This window comes from Symphalangus syndactylus, chromosome 3, assembly GCF_028878055.3.
Source record: "Symphalangus syndactylus isolate Jambi chromosome 3, NHGRI_mSymSyn1-v2.1_pri, whole genome shotgun sequence".
Classification (NCBI taxonomy): domain Eukaryota; kingdom Metazoa; phylum Chordata; class Mammalia; order Primates; family Hylobatidae; genus Symphalangus; species Symphalangus syndactylus.
The window spans coordinates 40,150,348-40,166,034 of record NC_072425.2 but is presented as its reverse complement, the minus strand read 5'-3'; the positions used below and the strand labels follow the sequence as shown (position 1 = coordinate 40,166,034).

The following is a 15,687-nucleotide window of genomic DNA, read 5'->3' as shown; positions in this document are numbered from 1 at the left end:
AGAAGAGTGACAAAGTCTAAGAGGCTTGGTATAAACAGCAAACACCTCATCATCATCTCCACCACCATTGCTCACATTTGTACAGTGCTTCGGAGGTTACAAGGTGTATTCTCATATATCATCTTATCTGGGGAATACTCAGGTAAAATGAGAGTATGAAAGTTGTTTTTAAATATCCAGGGACTTGTTCAGTGGGAGAAGAATTAGATTTGCTCTGTGTAGCTTATAATTAATGGAAGTTACAGGGAGCTATATTTCAACTGTACTTTACAATAAATAGAACTTCAGAATTCCTTCAAGTCCCCCATACTGGTCCAAATAGAAGTAATATATTGTAGCAGGCACAAAAACATATTTGCAACGGATGGATAAGCTGCTGATAAAATGTATATAGTTTTCAAACGACAAATGGCTTTCCTAGTAAGGCAAAGAACATTCTGACTCTGGAGGTTAAAACCCATCAGAGAAGTTAGAAGCATTGATTTGGAGTTTTGACTTGCATCTCTCTGATTCTTGGGAAAGTTCTCACATAGGAACTTAAGTGGTAGTGGTATTAATTTTCATCATTGTGTACAGATTTTTCCCTCCGGTGTGACATGAACTCTGGTACCCAATGCTGTGTCTGGTGTCATGAAAGTGATCACCTGCCTCTGGCTATTCCTTTTTCATACATCTTTAGAGTAGCTGGAATATTTCCTGATGATAGCCAGGGCTCTTTCTTTCTTATCCATATCAATCCATGGCCCTGACAGACATTAGAAAGATACAGCAGGCCTGTGTCCTTACCATATCCCAGACAAAATTAGAGAGCCAGTAGATGACAGGCTTCACTCCACTGATGAACTGCAGGTGTTTTGCTTTGCTGACCCGCTCCTGGATCAGGAATACGACAAAGCTGGCTGGGACGAAGGACATCGCAAAGATGACGCAGATGGACACAAGGACATCCACTGATGTGGTCATCCTGGAAAGAAAAAGGGTGTGAAAATCTGAGGGGTCTTTGTTGCAGTTGGGGCCCAATCAGTGAGGACATGGACACACACACACACACACACACACACACACACACACACACACACACACACAGAGATACCTGAGGCACAGCCCAAGGAAAAACATCTGTTCACCAGACACATTTTATTCAGGGTTAAGATGATCATTTTTAAGTCTAAAAATATGACAATGTAAATGCCAAATTGATATTACTGAGGTCAAAAGAGTCCACTGCCACAATAAAACTAATGAAGGAAGTCAGAGTGGTTAATGGTATTCACTTTGGTCCACTATTCGTGACCTTGTAAGAGCAGTAAGTTGTAAATTTTCACACACAAAGGACCAGTGGGGCTTGAAAACTAATTGAGAGCAGAAATATTACTCTGTAACTACTCAAATAAATTAATATTTCTGGCTGTAAATCAACTTGAAAATAACAGTATGTAGCCTATTGATCTAACACATACAAAAATTACGTCAGATTCTTATAAGAAGAATGGTCTTATAAGCCCATTACACGGGGTCTTGGTATAAAGATCCTAGTGCCCTATATTAGTATCCTGTAGGAGTAAAGCAGAAACAGGACCTGCCATGCTCCATATACAGGAAAGGTATCTAATGTGTGCGAAATATCAACTCTGTGCTGAGTGCTGGCCTTGGCAATTTACATGAACTGCCTCATTTAATATTATACATCTATAAAGTTTAGAGACCAGATTCAAACCCAGATCTGTATGACTCCAAAGGCTGCATACTTTAAACTAGCCCATCCTGGCTTTAAACTTCACACATACACACACACACACACACACACACACACACAGAGCTTAATTTAGGCATTAAAGGTACAAGCTAATAAAAACATATTCCACCAAGTTTAAAACAGTGGTTTTTAAACAAATCAAACTGATTAAACACTTATAATTAAATTATAATTTAATTAACAATTTTTGGACTTACTTTATATGAATTCACTAAATGATTTTACATATCAGTGTCATTTTCTCTTCTGCAGTTCAAGAAGCCCAACCAGCCAATTTGTAAACTTATCACTTCTGCCCAGAGCCTGGATCAACCCAGATTTATCATAATGTAACGGTCTGTGCAGCTGTTCCCCTACAATGAGCTTCATATTTTTCTCCCCTCCTCCATGACCCTCTCCTTGCCCCACTCCATCCATTCAGACACAGCTACACTTACAGAGCCACCTCGGAGAGCTGCTGCTTGGTGAGATTCAGGGGATGATTGAAAGCAGTAATTCCATAATGGCTAGGGTTCTCTCCCTTTTGCAGGTTGGCCCGGAGAATGGCATTGTTGATGACATTCAGGAAAGAGCTGATTGCATGCCAGCCCTTGTTATTGAACCACACCTGAAAGAAAACATACCAGGTACAAGGTAATGCCCCCAAACCCTGCTCCTGCAGGCACGTGCACAAACACCAACCATGCCCATAAACCTCAGAAGGAAATTCTGGTCACCTACCAAGGCAAAACACTATGATCAGAGAACATGGCAAAGTAATTATAGTGTTCAGGACACAGTTTATCACTGACTATGTGGGAAGGCGCTGTGGTGAGGACCTTATACCTTTAACTCATTGAATTCTCACAACAGTTTGGAGGTAGCCAAGACTATTGTCTCCATTTCACAGATGAGGGAACTGAGGCTTAGACAGGTTAAGTAACTTAGTCAAGGTTACCTGGTATGGCTGGTGGCAAAGCAAATTCTCTGAATCACTACACTATACCATACTGCCTCACTGGTAAACTTAACAGTTTGCTCTTTTCTGTTGTGAATGCCCCTGCCAACTTTACCATGAATTGAAAGTATTCCAGGAAACATAAGGATTATTGTTCATCAAAAAGCTACTAGAACAAAGACAGTGGTTTACCTTGACATTATTTTTGGTGTCCAGTCCTGTCATAAACCTTCCCAAGCTGTTGAGAAATCGATCGGCAGAACTGTCCTGTAAACAACAGAAAGCTGCCTCAGTTGTGACTGTTCACATAGATAAGGGGCAACTGTCAATCTGGAACCTGTGGGCAACAGGACGGCCCTGTGAAAAGCAATACCACTATTTCCTTGTTCTCTGAAATTAAATGTGAAGCCACTAAATAAACGGCTCCTGAGAACCAAGTGACCAGAAATCTACAGCAGTGATGCTGCCATGATGCCACAAGTCTAGAAGGAATCACAGAGAAATCCTGGGATGCAAAGCCCCAAGATATTAATGTCTGGTTATCACAGTGGGGTGAGGACTCCTCAAAGTGCTCCACCAGCATCATCTGAAGAGCCAGAACCACGCTCTGCCGGCAGATGTGCCAGATACATGGGACCATCACTCAAAAGCAGAGTTGTGGACTCTACGACTATCACTGCTGTCCACAATCCTAGGGTCCATTTTATCAGAGCCCCTTAATTCTCACTTAAAAATGGTAAACCTGAGACACAGAGAAATGAAGTGAGTCCTTATCAGGTCCTGCAGACCAGCTTGCCAGCTTAAAAAAAAAAAAAAGATTCATTTCCTATTTAGTCAGTGATTGTTTCAGCAAAGTACGTTTGAAACCCAGTTTATTTACCAACTGGCCAAATTTGTAAATCTAGCTGTTCTGAGAGCTTTTTTTGAGACGGAGTCTCGCTCTGTCACCCAGGCTGGAGTGCAGTGGGCTCACTGCAACCTCTGGCTCCTGGGTTCAAGCAATTCTCTCACCTCAGCCTCCCGAGTAGCTGGGATTACAGGCGCACGCCACCATGCCCGGCTAATTTTTCTATGTTTTTGGCAGAGACGGGGTTTCATTCACCATGTTGGCCAGGCTGGTCTCAAACTCCTGACCTTGTGATCCCCCCCGCCTCAGCCTCCCAAAGTGCTGGGATTACAGGTGTAAGCCACCGTGCCTGGCCTCTGAGAGCTTTTAAATCTCTGGATTTTTTAAATTTTTTTTTTGAGATGGAGTTTTGCTCTTGTTGCCCAGGCTGGAGTGCCACAGTGAGATCTTGGCTCACTGCAACCTCTGCCTACAGGATTCAAGCGATTCTCCTGCCTCAGCCTCCCAAGTAGCTGGGATTACAGGTGTGTGCCACCAAGCCCAGCTAATTTTTTTGTATTTTTAGTAGATATGGGGTTTCGTCATGTAGGCCAGGCTGGTCTCGAACAGCTGACCTCAAGTGATCCACCCGCTTCGGCCTCTCAAAGTGCTAGGATTACAAGCATAAGCCACGGCTCCTGGCCTCTGGATTTGTTTTTGACCTACACTTTTAAACGTACAACTAAGTAATTCAGTTTTGTCTGGCTCAAATCACTAAATGCCAAAGATGGCTCTGTATGCCAACATATTCAGAACAATGAGCTCCCAGGTGATCCGTTTAACCTGCCAACTACTCCTATATCCCAGCAGCTACATGCCCATTTTTCCTGACACATCTTACGATAGATATTGTACCTTGGCCAGCTTTAGGTGTTTCTTCATTTGTTTGATGGCATCATTAACTTCTTGACTCGGAGGAAGTGCCTGAGTATTACCGACACCCAGGGAAAAGCCGCCATACCTAAAAGAACAGCCTGACATTAAAACCCAGACAGTGGGATGCACAGTATCATCAGCAGCAGACTCAGTGCGAGTGTGTACAAGGTTCACTGAGTCAAATTCCTATTCAAAGGAGGGCTAAATTTTGCCTCAGAGAAGTTACACGTCAGCTTCCTCTAATAAATCTTAGCAATCTCTTAACTCCCATGTTTTCTGCCCAGCAGGGAGGACCTGGCCTGATTACACACACAGTTAGATAGCTGAGACATCGAGGAAAGAATGGTGTTTCATCTCACAGATGCTCCTCCGACCCAGCAGCTCGGGCGTGAACGTGGTCTGGAGGAAAGCAGATGGGGAGTTGGCAAAGTGGGAATCCTGCACTATCCAGAGTAGGCTGCGCTGGCCTTATACACAGGCTCTGGCTCCTTTCTAGCATGGGGGCTATTATAGGGGCCTGTGTCTGCTCTGCCCAGAGATCCAGGGGTCCTGGCCCTTGGGGAAAGGCAGAGAGAAAAGGTGGAAATCAGTAACAAGGAGCCTTCGGGCCCCGTGAGGTAGCCACATCACCGATCTCATTTTCCATGATGGACAAACTGGCTTTAAGAACTCTTCTGTCCCCAGTCCCACCTGTTCCTTCAAAACCCAGATGGACAAATCGGTTGAAATACAGTGCAAAGAGATGGTTTTGGCGCTTCTTATTTCCTCTAAGACTTTCTTAGTCCCTTGCTAAATGCCTAGAAATTGTCCTTGAGTCCTTAAGAAGCCTTGGGAATCTGGTTTGGGGGGAAAGTACAAGTATGTATTCCCCTCACAACACTACTTACTTGAAATCCCTAGACACCTGCAGGAGATTTCTGATTCTCCTCAAGGAAATCAGTACATCAAATATTTCAGAGGCCTCTGGAGGGGCTGCTGGGCACTGAGCCACGATGCTCTAGGCAGAAACTCTATAAAGCAGGCCTAATCTAAATCTGTCTGTGCCCCGTGTGCTCCACATGTTCACAGGGCTTCTGGCCTCCTCACGGTGAGATGGCACCCACAAGTGTGTGAGTGACAAACAATCCCCAAGGCTTTCTTCAATCCAAGACTCCTACAACACCGTCCTGCTCCTGACCTAAAGGTGCCAGAAAGACAGCAACTTACCTAAACTCATTCACCCAGATCTTGTTCTTTAAGCTGCAGAGACAAAGAAACAAAAAATCAGTTCAAAGAAAGCACTGAGCCTATTCCTGATGATGCAAAAGGAGTAAATATCCACCTGAGGATATAAGGAAGGGACAGAAATAACCCTAGAATCAGGCTGGCTTTGTAGGGCTGTGCTAGAGAAAAGAAGCCTGTGTTCAGGCCTCTTCCAGCCTTCTCTCCAACATAAATACCTCATTACTTATATGAGAACCAGGCCTTGGGTTAAACCAATTTACAAACCATCTTATAGACCAAGATGTAACCAAACTAGAAGCTTTTTTTTTCTTTTCTTTTCTTTTTTTTTTTGGTGATGGTTTTGCTCTTGTTGCCCAAGCTGGAGTGCAATGGCATGACCTCAGCTCACTGCAAGGTTCAAGCTCACCTCCCAGGTTCAAGCAATTCTCCTGCCTCAGCCTCCCAAGTAGCTGGGATTACAGGCATGCACCACCACGCCCAGCTTATTTTGTACTTTTAGTAGAGATGGGTTTCCCCATGTTGGCCAGGCTGGTCTCAAACTCCTGACCTCAAGTGATCCACCCGCCTTGGCCTCCTAAAGTGCTGGGATTACAGGCATGAGCCACCGTGCCCGGCCTAGAAGCTTTTTCAATTAACAATAATATTTCAATTGTGGATGACATATGGAGAAGTTATGCTTCTTTCTTGGAAACTCATGGTCACTATCATTCCAGCATGCCCGTGCCATTTAAAGTCACTGAGAAACTCCTAAGTGAAAGACCCCAACCGACCAAGTTGATGGGAAGGAAACCAGAACAAACATTTGCTGAGCCAAGCATTCAACACTAGGCTGCCATGTCCCGGGAAGCTAGAAGGCTCTCCCAAGGCTCCACAGCCAAGGCAGGCTCCTAAACCTTCCCAGGGCTCCCTCCACGAGACCACAAATTATCATGGAGTCCCCTATCAGAGAGTACCCAAGGCACCCTATGTACATCATTTAATTTAGTCCCCATGACAAACTTGAAAGAGCAACGTTAATATCACAATTTAGATAAACTAAGGCCTTAAAAGGATAACCAGTTACCTGGTCAAGGTGCTACTAAGTGGCAGAATTTGACTTTGAATCCATTTCTATTTTCATTCTAGACCAGGCTGCCTCAGCCTTGAAGCTGACAACTGAATGTTCACAGTCTCTCTCGTCATCTTTTCTAGTTTGGGATAATATCCTAAACTTCCCATAGACAGAATCAGGCCATAATCTGGCATTTCCCCCACTGTTCCAGTCTGTTATTTGTAGGTCTTTAATTCCTCTAATTAGTAATAATAAGGCAGGGGCCAAGTTTAGTAAAAAGTCACCTTTTGGCTATGATCTGCACATACGTCTTCACCAGATAATCCGAAATGTTTCTTCCCGTCAGGTCCTGAAGGATATCTGCAGTGTTTTGTTTTCTCTGTCATCACATGAAAACCAAGCATACGGGTCTTTATAGACAAGAATTGAAACAGAAAACAAATCAAGGACAACAGTGACCATGTCCACAGTGTGACTGGAAACCTGACTACAGGTCCCAGACACTGCCCTCAGTCAACCAGCACTGAGACTTGGTTCACCCTGCCCTCGGCACTGGTAATTCACTTACATCAAGCCAAGGTCTTTCCCAAGAATTTATTCTGAACATCTAAACAATAAACATTGAAATGAGATTCTTTGTAGTCAAGAGATTTTTAGGAAGCACCATTATTCACTATGCCTAATAAATCTTCTGTTCACCGGAGTTATACTGATGACTAGATTAGCTGTTATTTTATTCATTTTATTTTTTGATATGCAGTTTTGCTGTGTTGCTCAGGCTGGAGTGCAGTGGTGCAATTTTGGCTCCCTGCGACCTCCACCTCCCAGATTCAAGCAGTTCTCCTGCCTCAGCCTCCCAAGTAACTGGGATTACAGGCATGTGCCATCATGCCTGGATAATTTTTGAATTTTTAGTAGAGACAGCGTTTCACCACATTGGCCAAGCTGGTTTCAAACTCCTGACCTTAGGTGATCAGTCCACCTCGGCATCCCAAAATACTAAGATTACAGGTGTGAGCCACCCCGCACCTGGCCTAGCTATTATATTCAAGAGTGGTAACCAAGACTTCTTTCAGTTCTTGTACTCATTTAGAATTGCTTGTCCTCATCCTGCAGTTTGGTTGCTGATAAAAGCAGCAGAGACCTATCATAAGCACTCCTCTTCCTGAAATTCTCAAGAAAAAAAAAATGGCTCAGGACTCCTTCCCAGAGTCTTTAAGAATACCAGAGTTGACAAGATCCACAGGAGTTTTCTGGTCCAGCTTCCCTAATTCAGAGGTGAAGAAACAGGCCCAGGCCTGTCAAAGGCTACCAGCTCATTTGTTGCAGAGCCAAGGTTGGAAGCCAGGCCTGTCACAGTCTGTCCTGTGACTTTACTGCTGTGGGACAGGGATGAGCACAGTGTGGTCTAAACCTTCTCCCCTCAAAACTCACATCTTTTTTCCTATGATAAGAAGCAAGTTAAAGACTGAAACAGGGCTGGGTGCAGTGGCTCACGCCTGTAATCCCAGCACTTTGGGAGGCTGAGGCGGGTGGATCACCTGAGGTCAGGAGTTCCAGACCAGCCTAGCCAACATGGCAAAACCCTATCTCTACTAAAAACACAAAAATCAGCCGGACATGGTGGTGCGTGCCTGTAATCCCAGCTACTTGGGAGGCTGAGGCAGGAGAATTGCTTGAACCTGGGAGTTGGAGGTTGCAGTGAGACAAGATCATGCCACTGCACTCTAGCCTGGGTGACAGAGCAAGACTCCACCTCAAAAAAAAAAAACAAAAAAGAAAGAAGACTGAAACAGACCCTCCCAACATGATATCTCACTCATTCCTGCTTCCAAGTGGAAGCTACCAGCCCATCCTGCACCCCGTCTGCCCAATCACACCCTGAAAGTGACTCACTTGTGGAGGAGGCAGCCCCCCTGCCCCTGGGGGACACACTGGCAGCATCTTCTTGATTTTGTCGCTGCTACACTGGCATGCAGGTGAAGGGTTCTGCATTGTCCAGTTCCCATTCTGGAAGAGGTCCATGATGGTCTGGGGAACTGGGGCAGTGGTCCACTCTTCCTCCCCTGCCTGGCAGGGCATGTTTCTGCAAAGGGAAGACAGCAAGAATAGGATTACCTGAGAGGGCCTGGCCTTTCTGTTGCCTCAGGAGCACAGGATCATTCCATAACCACCACAAACATGCATCTATTCCCTCACCATTTGGAAAAGACAAGCATGATCTCATTTGATTGCTTGATCCCACAATAGCCTTGTATGCTGTGATATCATTTATATCATCATTATGTATCATTTTATACATAAGTAAAATAGAATGCAAAGAGGCCCTAAATGTTTACATACTGAACTCAGTTCAATCCAATCAACCAACCATTTGCTCACACAACAAATATTCATTGAGCATCTACTACATGCCAGATGCTGTCCAGTATATTCGAGGGCCTAAGGTGAAAATACCTGCCTTCATGGAGGTGTACGCCCATGGAGGAGTCGAACAACAAATAAACTAATAAGATAATCTTAGATGACCCAAAATAAAGCAAAATAAAAAGACAGTGACTGGGGAGAATGAACCTACTGAAGAGAAGACATTTCAGCCAAAACATAAACAATGATGGACAACAAGCTGGGCAAAGATTTGGTGAAAAGAACATTCTGAGCAAAAGTGATGGCAAGTGCAGGTACAAAGGCCCTAGAAAGAAATACGTTTCTATTTTTTCGGAATAACAGGAAGACAACATGGCTGGAGTAGGATAAGCTACGAAGAAGAGTAACGACAAACAAGGAGGAGAGGAGCCAGATGAGAGAGGCCTGGGAAAGAGTCTGGATCTTACGCTCGACGTGCTGAAAAATGAGTAGAGAGTGGCAAGATCCAATTTATGTTCTCAGGTGAGTAGAGAATTGGGGGATGACTGGGGTGAGAGTGCTTGTCACGTGAAGAGCTACGCTGTCTACAAATTTTCCCTGGAGATAAGACACAAAGCCTTTAACCTCGTCTCCAGCTCTGAATTACTGTGGGACATCAGCAGGTCCCCTGCTCTTTTGGGGACTTATTTTTTCCACTGGCAAAATAAAAGTTTAAAATGACTTGATTCAACAAGTCATTTCCAGTTCCCTTCCAGTTTCAGAATTCCACAATTTAAAGTAAAGCTACAGCAATTATTTATTATTAAATATTAAATATAATTGCCAGACACGATGGCTCATGCCTGTAATCCCAGAACTTTGGGAGGTGAAGGCGGGTGGATCACTAAGTCGGGAGTTCAAGACCATCCTGTCCAACATGGTGAAACTCCGTCTCTACTAAAATTAGAAAAATTAGCCGGTGTGGTGGTACATGCTTTTAATCCCAGCTACTCAGGAGGCTGAGGCAGGAGAATCACTTGAACCTGGGAGGCAGAGGTGGCAGTGAGCCAAGCTTGAGCTACTGCACTCGAGCCTGGGCAACAGAGCAAGACTCAGTCTCAAAAAAAAAAAAAAAAATATATATATATATATATATATACACACACACATACACACACACATATTATATAAATATATATTTTTAACTATTTCTTATTGTATTCTTAAGTATTAAAAATTCAGATGAACAGTTTTCCAGATTGATCTCTAATTGTCTCCTTAAAGCACCTGAACTGACTAGAAAGTCACACTAAGACACGCTGCCCTCCTGAAGCTTACACTCTGAACATTCAAAAGGGGATTGGCTGAGACAAATTTAAATACAGCTGAGACCTGCTCCTGTCAAATTTCCTTCAGGTCCGCCATTTTTTTTGCAAAACCTAAAAATTTGAATTTCAGTAAGAGTTGTAAGGATAAAGGCTCTTCCTTCCAACCACCTCTGGCAGACTGTAGGTGGGGCTCAGACATCATGTTTGAACCCTCTGATGTGAGGGCCGGGCCTCTTTTGTCTCTACGGGCTGGCTCTCAGCCCAGTTCTGGCTCCTACAGAGCCTTCCTAAGCTAGCATCAATCCATGAGTTCATATGGTTCAGCTGGCCAGTGGTGAATCCAGATAACTATGTTATTATCTCATCTCATGCTTCTATCTTCCCTACACAACCTTCAAGTGAAAAATCAAAGGCACCATGAAATCCAGATAGGCCGTGTCTGTGTCCTTCTCTATCCCTGTCATCTGGTTATTTGGGAACCAATATTGGCTGCTAGGATTTACCACCCATTATGTACTAACTACTAAGTACTAACAAGTATTTAGTAACTATCCAATACTAATTAAGAACGAACAAGCACACAGTAATTTAGAAATATGCTCTAGAACCTTGTATAAACAGGTTATCGTGTTCACTGTTCTGTGGTGTGCAGAGTCACCCATCTTCCCAATAAAATTTGAAAGTCAAGTTTGCCCCTCTCTCCAATTCTCCAGCACCTTCCCACCTTGCCATAATTTTTCACAGATCACTGTTGTTTCATGACCTCAGCTGAGATTCTGCCTAAACCTAGAAACACTAACCCACCTCTACCAGCCTCGAGCACTGCCTCCTAAGATCCTCACCTCTCCACCATCTTCACTCATGGTGCTCTGGTGACCTCTCTTCCCCCACACTCACTTAAGAGTCATATGGATGCTTTGCTGAATTTATTTATCCACTGCTTACTTTTTAAAAGGGGGTTTTGAAGGAAAGTACAATAAAAATATACAATTTGAGAAGAAGAAAGTATCCCTTTTTATAAAAATTCATATGCCATCTTTTCAGATTATAAAAGCGAAGAAGCTGATAAACAAAACCTGAAAATCGTATATAATGAGAGTCTATTGAAGCACTTAAGTACAGGGGCTGGGAGAGAAAGAAAGGAAAAGCGTTTGATCAGTAAGTGTAAAGTGCTATTTAAATTAAATATTAATGTTCTAAATCAGTAAACAAATGTCTGTAATGATGTGCTTTGCACGGTGTTAGAAGACTCTCCAAACGTTTGTTCCTAGATAATTTAGTTCGGTTACTACCTTGGCTTTTTGTAATTAAAACATAATAATAATTCAAAGGGCAAATGCTGGCGGTCACAGTGTGGCATGCAGTTGATAAATGCAGCATATTAGAAATCAAACCAGGCGACAAGCACAAGAAGCCTGCTTATGGCTAAAGTGGCACTCACGGGATTGGGTTTCCTTCCATACAGCGGGTCCCGAAGCCAGGGTCTTTCGTGAGGGCGTTTAAGAGTTCCAGGGTTCCCGTGTCCTCAGGAGCATCATTGCTGTGGGTACATGAGAGGCAGCCAGCTTAGTAATTCATTAAAACCAGTAATCAAGAGATAAAAATGTTTTTATAAATTAAACATTTTAGGAAGCATTTCTCTGTGACAGGCTCTTAAAACAGAAATGAACAAAACACGGAAACCACCCAGAAGGATCTCAGCCTCTGGCCCTGTATTCGGCATCAGGGTGACATAGAGCACCCCAAAGTGGAGTTTGTATAAATGGGCTATATGTATAAAGGTGTGTATGTGTACACACATGTACATACACATATACATTTATATATTTTTTTAATTTGAAGAAAATTAATTCATTAAATATTTTAAAAAGTGCTTTTACAATTATCCCTTTGGCACAGACAAACAGGATTTTCCAAGAAAGGGCAAGAAAACTTTGTACTCTTTGCATGCACAACTAGAAAGCACAAAAATAACAGGCACAGGTCACAAACACATGCTATGTTCCACAACTACAGGCAATACAGGGTCAGCAGCTGGAAAGGAAAAAATAAAGTAAACCTGAACTATGTAAGAAGAAAATGTGGGCTTAGAGAAAAAGAGGCCAACTCACATTTACATATATATAAATATATATTTATATAAATATATATAAATATATATAAATATATATATATTTATATAAATATATATATTTATATAAATATATATATAAATATATATATAAATATATATATTTATATAAATATATATATAAATATATATATAAATATATATTTATATAAATATATATATAAATATATATTTATATAAATATATATATATATATATTTTTTTTTTAATGCTTCCCTTTTGTATCACTGATACAGTTCCCCCATCTACAGGTCTACAAATCCTTCAGGACTGAAGAAAGCTCCTGCTAACAAGACCCAGAAAAATCCTCTGTCCTTTTCTTTGATGTAATGTATTGTTACGGAGTGGGGGATATTTTTATCTAAAGAACAAACACTACCTAACATCCCAAATATAACAGAATAGATAATAATTACATGAATTATACTTTGCAGAAAACAAGTCTCTGGAGGTTCTATGCTTTGACAGTGTGCCCTGTGACTCAATTACAGAATTAAAATACAGCTCCACAAATCCAAATATTTTATAACTTAATCATGGATTTTTGCAAGGGTGGATTATTTTACCTAAAACACATGTGGCTGTTCCTGACAACAGTAGGATAAAGAGGAGAGAGGCTGAAAGGCTCAACAGAAGACTGGCCTATTATTCAGGGTTAGTTCGCTGCTGTTCTATGCATGCAGTATTAGCTTATACAGGCACTTGAGCCACAGCAGTAAAATTCTTTCCACTGTGTAATTCTGAAGTCTATTCCTTTGACCCTCGTAAACATCTTTGGTCTGCTTGAATCTTACCCCCTCCTGGGACGTAGAAGACAAACATACCTGACAAATGTGTACTGTTCGTTGTACATCCAAGGCTGAAGTTCCAGGCTGGGGTACTTGCCAAAGGGTGGCACGATCAGGCTGAACACAAGGGCAATGCAGACAAACACAGCTGGCAAGACAATCTTTACCCAGGCAGTGGAGGGGGCAAGGGGACAGCAGGAAATGGCAAGTGTTAGAAACAAGGCCAAGGGGCAAATCCCTACGAGTCCAGCCAGCCTCCCCAACCAACCAGCACGGCAATGAGGAGTGCAGGGCCTGGGACTGTGCTGCACCAACGCATTCTTGGCAGCTGGGAAGCAATGGAGCCTGAAAATTAAACCTTTTCTCTGGCAACACAAGGCCAGAGGCCATGGCCACCTGGCATAGGCACTAAGCCAAGAAGTTCACAAAGTAAATAGTGCTCACATTCAGGGTGACTCAGAACACTGGGTCCTGCCCTTCTTCCTCCTGAAGACTGAGAAAGACTACATTAGGCCATGAACCCAGGACCAGGGGCCAGAAGTCCTGAATCCTGGTTCTGTCTCTAGTACAAGTGCACCCATGTGAAGTCACTCTCCCCACTGGCCTCAGTTTTCTCATTTTAATCTGAGGTCTGAGAACACATGGCCCATTCAAATCCTACACTATAATAAAACCAACTCTGCAGCAACGGCTCCAATCACGGACAACCGTAGTCATTATCTCCTGCGATAGTCTTAGAAAGAATAAATATCCAATTCCTTCTTCAACCTCCTAAGACTTTCTACCATATCTTCTCTGAAAAAAAAAAAATGACTTGGGTATACTTTATAAGTTAACCCAAAGCTCCTTCCATTTATTGTTGAGAAATGTATCCCTTATAACCTTAAAGATTCAAATAATGCCCCCAATTCTAATGTTCTGGGATTTCAATGCAGAAAATTAACATTGAGTGAATAATTCTGTATAATAACTACTATAATGAGAATTATCTCTGTGTTGTCATTATTTATGGTTGCGTGATCAATGGTCATCATCAACAAACAAAGGTAACTGAGGATCAGAGAGACTAAGCAGCTTGCCCAAGGTCATATAGCCAATAAGTAGCAAAGTCAGGATTCAACTCCAGCTCTGTATGCTCCAAACCGGCTCTTAACAATATCGACATCATCAATATGGAAGACTCTGTGCAGACCTTTTCTCTACATTTCTTGATTTTATAGAGTGAAAAAATTTAACCCTTCTAACTAAGCAAGTTAGCATGCAAACACTGACATGCAGGTAACAGTGTAACAAGTCTTCTCTGTTGGCCAACTATATTCTGATCTATCTTTTCTATCAGTTTGAGTTAAACATCAACTCAGAGAAAAATCATGTTTCTAGTAAGTTCACATGTCAAGTGCATCTGGGCATAACAACTGTCATGTTATGACAGCTGAATACACCCAACCAGTTTTTCTACACTTGTCCTTTCTATGTTCTCCTCCAAAATAAAAATAACATATACACACACAAAACTAAGCACTTACTAATGTCAGGCCCCATTCTAAGCACCTATTCATTTTTATTTTCCTAACAACCCTGTATTGCAGGTAATATTATTATCCCCATTTTACAGATGAGGAGATTGAGGTATAGAGAAGTAACTTGCCAGCAGATACACTACTGGCAAGGAATAGAACTGGGACTGAAATACAGACAAATCTGTCTCCGGCATCCATATCTTGACCAGGATGCTATCCTGCCTTCACTGGTCACAGAGCCTGCAGCCTACCCATGAAGCCAGAGTCTCTGGCGAAAACAGCACATCTCACCTGAGCAAAAAATCCTTTCCGACTCCGTCTGGCAATTAGCAGTCTCTTCCACAAAAGGGCCACAAACTGTTGCTGTGTAAGTTTCCAGCCTTTCACCTGGTAGGAGCCTTTGCCATCCATCCCACTGAGCAAGTCTGTCTCTCTGGATTCTGCAAGAAGCCAACATTGAAGGTTACCTATTATCTTACGTGTTTTCGGAATTGCCACGCTCCTTCTTCTGGTGTCTTCAACAACTATCTTGGAGGCATGTGTCTGAAGATAAAAGTTTCTCAGAAGTAAAGGGCTTTCATGACAAAGCTATGTCCAAGGAAAAGTTATGACTCAAAATGTCTAACAGTAGCAGTCTCTGCCTTTCAGTCCTTGTCTGATAAGTACAGAAAACAAAAGTGTCTTGAGACAACTGAAAAGAGGTGTTCATGTGTAACCAGGTGTTATAGCCAGCCATTCGGATGAATCAAGTCATCAATTTCTTATAGACTATTCTATGAAACAGGTCATGTACATAGCTTGACATATTTGAGAACACACAATGGCAATTAGCATCTCAGCTTGT

At 42.4% G+C, this 15,687-nt stretch overlaps 1 protein-coding gene across 1 annotated transcript in view; it reads right to left on the bottom strand.

Annotated features, from left to right (window-relative positions):
• ABCA1 (ATP binding cassette subfamily A member 1) overlaps positions 1–15,687 on the bottom strand; it is a 147,696-nt gene that overhangs the window by 16,695 nt on the left and 115,314 nt on the right. Inside the window, exons 28-37 of the mRNA XM_055271609.2 lie at positions 15,135–15,283; positions 13,360–13,484; positions 11,846–11,944; positions 8,627–8,816; positions 7,015–7,109; positions 5,662–5,694; positions 4,435–4,540; positions 2,886–2,960; positions 2,194–2,363; positions 787–964 (exon numbers count right to left, since the gene is read on the bottom strand). Of these exons, the coding sequence (XP_055127584.1) occupies positions 787–964; positions 2,194–2,363; positions 2,886–2,960; positions 4,435–4,540; positions 5,662–5,694; positions 7,015–7,109; positions 8,627–8,816; positions 11,846–11,944; positions 13,360–13,484; positions 15,135–15,283 (1,220 nt within the window). The remainder of the gene's footprint in view (positions 1–786; positions 965–2,193; positions 2,364–2,885; positions 2,961–4,434; positions 4,541–5,661; positions 5,695–7,014; positions 7,110–8,626; positions 8,817–11,845; positions 11,945–13,359; positions 13,485–15,134; positions 15,284–15,687) is intronic.